Source organism: Geospiza fortis, unplaced genomic scaffold, assembly GCF_000277835.1.
Source record: "Geospiza fortis unplaced genomic scaffold, GeoFor_1.0 scaffold81, whole genome shotgun sequence".
Lineage (NCBI taxonomy): Eukaryota > Metazoa > Chordata > Aves > Passeriformes > Thraupidae > Geospiza > Geospiza fortis.
In genome coordinates this window covers 1,679,097-1,686,231 of record NW_005054318.1, presented here as the reverse complement: position 1 = coordinate 1,686,231, position 7,135 = coordinate 1,679,097, and the positions used below count along the sequence as shown (strand labels likewise).

General features: G+C 36.2%; 1 protein-coding gene across 1 annotated transcript in view; it reads right to left on the bottom strand.

Moving 5' to 3' along the window:
- The window catches only part of WDR35 (WD repeat domain 35), a 41,961-nt gene that overhangs the window by 22,913 nt on the left and 11,913 nt on the right, over nt 1-7,135 (bottom strand). The window contains exon 10 of the mRNA XM_031056453.1: nt 5,517-5,577. Coding sequence (XP_030912313.1) covers nt 5,517-5,577 — 61 coding nt within the window. The remainder of the gene's footprint in view (nt 1-5,516; nt 5,578-7,135) is intronic.

Sequence of the window (7,135 nt, the reverse complement as noted above, 5' to 3'; positions counted from 1 at the left end):
ATACCCAACTTCAGTATTAATGTCTTAATACTTAATTTTCAGACATTGAAAATATGTGAGAAAAACATTTAAACAGGTGCTTCACTTTTCAGGCGCTGACCAAATACTGAAAAGGGCTAAACAAACCATCTCCATCAAAACAACTCCAACATGTGAAACAACTGCCCTTCAAATTCTTTCTGGCTCTCCTTTCTCTTCTCACCTCATTTCTCTTCACTATTCCTTCATAAAGCCTCCTCCCTGAAGGAAAGAAACTTTCTTTCCTATCCACCCAGGAAAATCTTGAATAACCTTCTACAGTGTTTGCATTTCATCCACACACACTCCATCTCACTTCAAAGCTGCTAGAAAACACCTGCTTCAGTGTCTAATCTTCTTGTAAAAATATAGACAGAAATCAAACTTAATGCACGACTACATTACTTCACCACATGAAAAGGCTGAGACACTTTCTAGTCTATGAGATAGCATACACAAACAAGAAAGACAAGTGATCCCACCTAAATCTGATGGAAAGGAAGCAATCTGACAGACACAATATTAAACTGTTGTTTTCATACAAGTCTGTTACAGGCTGTTCCTGAGAGACTGGAATGAACTTAGTCTAATCAATAAATCTACCTAATTTTAGAGCCTGATTCAAATATCTCTACAAGTGCTGGCTCACAAATGGAAAAAAATGTCAGGCAACAGCAGGGACAACTGAACATGTTGGGACATGTGGGACAACTCATGAACAAGCACAGTTTACGGAACATAAATATTCAAAATCCGTTACAATTTACATTAAAAGGATCAAGTAAGTAACAGCAATTCAAGTGCTTTTCACATATAGTTCAGTCATCCCTGTTATGGCATCCAGGAGGGAGGCAAGACACCTGGGCAGGACTCCAGCTCTGCCTTTAATCCACCTGTATGTTGGTCAAGCTGTTGTATTAATTTCACTGGGTGCTAACACAAACTTGAAAGATAACTCAACACTTCACTATGTCAGTGCTCCTAAGCACATGTAAGAAGATGATATAATCCAGCTTGAGTGACCTTTTCTTAGCAGATACCATCTGTTGTGTTTCCATTAAAAAGATATTATATAACAAGATATTTAACCTTCTGTAGTTTATATTTAGTTATTCATCAAAGGACTTTGACAGAAAGCCTGTGAGCTTGTAAAACAAGCACACAAGACACTGTGCTGGTTAATTTTTGTCCCAGAGTAGGATGGAATGCAGTAATGTCAGACAATGAAGAAAAGTGTAATTTATGGGCTAACAAACACGAGCTATTGTGAAGGACCTCAAACACAAGGCACAGGAAGCAGGGGAAGCAAAATGCCTTTGGACAAATAAAAAGCAGTATGAGGAACAGCTGAAAGTGTAACCGCCCATCAATGTCTAAAGAAAGCTAAAGTGATGGCCCTTCATCAGATAATGACTAATTAATCCTTTATTGCCATCATTAACAGAGACAAACATTAGAAAGCTAATGACATAATTAAAAAATCAACAGAATAAAGGAAATAAGCTCTTCTTTTTTTGAGCCTTACTTGAGCTACTGGCTTAGAGCCCAACAACACAAGATTTACATCTCCTGAGGGTGAATCAAACATTGCATAATGTCACAATTTCTTTGTCACTAGAAGATTAATAGTGCTTTCTTGAAACAGTATTATAAAATATTATAAATTGACAATTCAAACAAATTGTGTCTTAACACACGTTCTCAGATGCATTATTTAAATGCTCTGTCACCTACTTAGCATCCCTTCATGAGCAGCCTTTTTTCTCCACTATCCATCTCCTACCAGGACAAAATCCAAAAGGCTTTGCCCAAGAGGCCTGCAAGGCACTTAAGTCTCAAGGAGGAATAAACCCTTTATGTTCAGTAGAGCTCCAGGTGATTCTTGCTCCAATAAGGGGCAGTCTGCTAGAAACCATAGATAGTGCCTGTTCAATCTGCAGTGATTACAGCCAGTCAAAAAAGAGAGTTTAGACTCATGGTAGTGAAGAGCACACACTCAAGAAAAGGCAGGAGCACACAGATACCAACTGCTCTGTTGAGGACATTCTACAATGTTACAAATCATTTTTCACCAGCATTTATGAAAATCAAATAAAGTAACAACCTAAGTGTACTCAAGCCACTCTGAAGGATGGCACTTAGAAGTCTGAAACAAGTACAAGAGTTCAAAACAAAAATTACCTTTTTATGGACAGAACTTTATGCAACAATTTATTAGTTTACTAAAAGGAAATTAGCTGAAAATTTGTATTAGTAGAAAGAAGAGGGGGAAAAAAGAATTTTAGAAACCGATAATAGCATTTTTCATAAGTCAGTAACACTCATCCAATTATCTTAAGAGAGATGTTTAACTGCCTATTTCTTAAACTATTAATAATGACTCTCATCAGATAATTGATTTAATTAATGCTGATTTTCCTCATTTATAAACAGAACAGAAGGTCAACGATTTTGTTAGAAATCAAGTAGCAACCAGAATCTTAGAGAACTTTCAGAAAGGTCTTCTGCCCTTAAGGTTTTACAAGGTCTTCTCTCTCCATTGAGTTCTGCAAGGCCAGACAGCTGCTTAAGTTCAGCATGCTGTCAAACTAGAACAATTACACTTCCTACTGCCAAAAAGCTCCAACTGTGATAAACAGCATGATATACTGTACAATAGGACCTTGACTATGTACAGCTGTCAACCTCTCACACCAACTGACCTTATGTTGTAAATATTTCTAGTTGTTCTATAAAGTTGCATTTTCAAATGTTACAAAAAGAGGGAAGTAACTATGATGAATCCAGCACAGTGTGTTCCAAAAGAGTTGCATTCATAGGCATTTGCTTTTCACTTTTACCTTCAATCCCTTCTGCAAGTTTGGAGAGCAAACTTTAAAGGAGTCTTACAGGATGCATATATTTAAAAAAAAAGGTTGAATCTTTGGCTGTGTGATACAGTAATGAAAGACTCGCTTATAATTGAGGCTACAGAAATTTTTCAGGACTCAAAAATGTAAATATTCCTAACCGCAGGTATTTGTCCATCCATGAAGCTGAACGTTAAAATGCCCAGCACTTTCACAAGTGGACTCACTTGCAGGAAAGAGCAAATCTACGCACTAAACTGGTCCTCCAGTACTGGAGGAAACAGCAGCAGACTGCAGAAAGCTTCGTTATGCTAAAGGAAGTTCAAGTACAGTTGGAAAAACAACAGCATTTTTCAATTAAATAGACTTTCTTTTTAAGTGTTCCCAGTTACTGAAAAATATTCTTTTCTTGTGTACAGGCAGCTGTAGGAGATGGGTCCTGCTGGCAGAATCATAAAGAAACCTTTGTTTATAATTTAAAAAAATATTAAACTCTCACAGACTCAGAAGGTTCACATAAACTGAACATTAGAAAAATGCAAAGAAAAGAGTTTAATGCAGAGTTAGACATGTACATGCAAAGCTAATTTTAACAGTGAGTGGGATTCATCTCACCTAATTTTAGACATCTCTGACAGAGATGAGCTGGTTGCCCTGGGCTTCTTCATACCCAGTGGAGAAAAGACCCCCTTCATCAATGATTCACTCAACTTATTTTAGATGTCAGCTGCAGAAATGAGAAGAACTACTCCCTCTAAGTCCCTGAACCCTCTCCCACCACCCCAATCCTGCCTGCCAAGTAAATCCAGGAAACCAGTGGGCACATACAGTGTAGACATCTGATCAGGAGCAGAGATGGGACAGGGACAGAATAGGCACCCAACTCACACCCCTGTCACCCATCATATCATCTTACTTCATGGGATTCTGTTCTGGGCTTGGGTTTTTCATTTGGGTTTTATGGGGTTTTTTTTGGCAGGGGAAGGCATTGTATGGTTGTCTTATTGATGTTTTTTCCTCCAGTCTTGGTAAACTTTTTGGTATTGAAGCTCTTGGACATGTTAATCTTTCAGATTCTGACATGGCCGCACCTATTGCAAAAGGTGGTAAGAGGACATCAAAGGGACAGAAACAGAAACCACAAGACTAAAGCTACCACAATATTTCATAAACTTTCCATATGACAAAGTAGTCAAACTCATTCATCAGAGCATACTCTTAATTTTAATTATTATCTACAATATAAGGCACGAATTTCAAAATATATGTATGACTCACAGCTGATTTTCTCCTGCTATCACTGAAAAACTGAACATTAGAAAATGATACTTCCAATTTAATTTATATATAATAAAGAATAAAACTGTTTAGACCAAAGGAAAATAATCATTTATGATCTTGATTATTTCTAGTCCTTGGTAGATTTCTTTTCCTACCTTTATTCTTCTGTGAATTGCTGTTACTTCCTTGTTCAGTAGTTCTTCCTTACTTTCCTCATCACTTCTATCTTACCAAAACTTTGCTAGACACTTTACCCATCAATTTTATAAGACAGAATGGCTGTTTGTTGTTTAATATTAACACCAAGTATTAGTACTTAAAACTAACATCTCTACTGAGACTAACTTAGCCAGAAAAGTTTCTTTTTGCAAAGAGGATAAAACAACGGCTCTAGAAGGCAATTTACATTAAAAAAATTAAATTGTGAAGTTTCTTGTCATAATAGAGTCTTCCCTCTCATTCAAAAGCAAATAAATATTTTTATAAATTTAAATAAGTTATTTAGCCTTGCAACAAACCAGGAGAGTTAATCAAAGAATCAAAGCTCAAAAAGAAAACCACAAACAGGGTTCACAGTGTCTACTCTGAATCCAAATTCAGATCTATTTGGGTAACAAACCAAAAATAAAGCAAAAACCAGAACAAATAAAAGCGGATTCATTAGGCAAAAAAACTGATTAATTTGTCATTTTGACTACAATTCCCTTGTCTGTTTAAAGGGAAAATAATCAATGATCTTTATTCTCAAGCAAACATCACAGAAAACAGTGGTTTGCAATTACTTGGCAAGGTTCTGTACCACACCTGCAGCAAACAAGCACTAGGGAAAACCTGGAACTCAGCACTAGTAAGAATTTGGGGGCGTTTTCATACTTGTGTTATAATCCACTGATTTTTCTTAATTGACTTTTCATTTACAATCTGAAACTACTTAGATAAATTTAACAATTGTGATGAAGGTAAGGAAAATATATTTTCAACACTGAAACACAAGAAATTGATGCTTAAGTTATCTGGGAAGCAGCAACAAGTTATTTTTAAATGAAAGTCCAAATCTAATTTCACTTCCTCTGATACAACTGGACACTTTTCAAAGTACATTTTCTCATAAAGAAGTTGAATTACCACTGTTGTGATGGAAAAATTGAATTGCCAAAAGACATCCATTAAAAAAAAAGAAATAAAGAAATGTATCAATTTTTAAAAATTATGTTATCCATAGTTTGCATTAACTGGAAGAATCAGTTTAAGTTTAGCCAATTTGACAAGGAATGTTAGTGGTTTGATAAGCCATTATCTGTATTAAAAGATAACTAACAGGTCAATTCCAACACAGATTACAGAATAAGACTATTCCAAGTAGCTTACCAATATCAATATATTTTGGATCCAAGGGTGTGCCAATAGAATTGCAGAGAACCAGCACATACTGTATGGAAATAAAAGCAAGTGTCATTAGTACCACACTTTTTGTAGATCAGTAAGCTGCACACAGTTTTCTGTGGAGGTGCATCTCATAACCCACAGCACACATTTTAATGGTCATCAGAAACGGCAAACACAGAGACCATGACTGCAGCAAATATAAAGCAGCATAAGCATGAGAGCAATTGAGAGTAAATGAGACCTATTTGCCAATTAGCACTATAAATTAAGAACAAGCACAAAACAGGCAAGTAACCAGCTGTTTTATGCATGGGAGCAAATCTACCAGGCAAAATCCAAAGACAACACATGGGTAAGACAGGCAGCATCTTCTCTGCTGCTGTGTGAGGCACATGCTGCACTGAGAGCATGTAATTACAGGCATGATACAGCCCTGACTCAGGGATTTAGTTCTCATCAGCTGCTCATGCAAAAGACAATCTAATAAACTCCCAGCAATTAGGATCTTTGTTCTATGCTTTGCAGATCTCCATCTCCTTGAACCTCCAAGAGGGTAACAGTCTGGGGAGAATTGTCAATGAGGCTCTCCCTCTGCCCTGCAGTATCACAGGTACTACAGAAGTGATGAAGGGTTTTTTTTTCAGTTTTTCCCTTCTTGTAAACTCACTTTAATAGCACAGTTACCTCAGAGACTGGGCTGTTAAATTCAGGAAGATGCAAATACATAACAATTCATTTGACAATAATGCTTTATTGTTGTAGTTTATGTATTTATTTCTTCAGGTCTAAATCAAGGATTAAATATCTGAATGGTTATTGCATAGGGAAATGCCTTGAATGAGAAGTAAGGAAGTTAAGGAGCAACTTTTATTGTAAAGTTTTTAAACTTAAAATAAAATAAATAAAATATACAGGTCTACCAAAATGTGAATTACCCATGAGCTGTTACCCTGACTCTCCCGGAAATGAAAGATAATTAGTTTTTCATGGCTCTTTCACCTCCTGAACAATCCATGTAATTGTGGTAGCAGACTACAGTAACTGTACAGCTACTCTTTTAAACTGATAGATTTACATCTTATCACACGAGAGCAGCTCAATTTAGCTTTTCATCTGCTGTATGAACTTCATTCTTCAAAAGAAAAAGAGCTGAACGTGGATTTCTTTTGATTAATTTTTTTTTTCTGGTTTGGCCATCAATAAGTACCTCACAAAAATAGTATTTTTCTTTCTTTGATCATAAGTTAAACTTTTCACCAGTATTCTCAGATTTCTATTAAAAAATATATACGTGTTGTGCCTCTGCCTGTATAGGAAAACACACATGGCTTTTTTAACTCTGTTTTTTATTTATATCATGTTTACATTAATTCTTCTCTGGTAAATTATCCCCACATTCAGTCTACAATAAATTTCTCTTTTATGTCCTTTCTAGTCATTTCTGAGTCTCCAAGTCAGCAGATCAGAGCCTGTCAAGGAGTAATGGAGTAAAAGTATCCAAGACAGGCTGTATGACCCATACATGGTGGCGCCAGGGAAGGAAGTTTCCATTGGCTGATTTATCCAGCCTTGTTATGGATATCAACACGAAGTCCTTAATT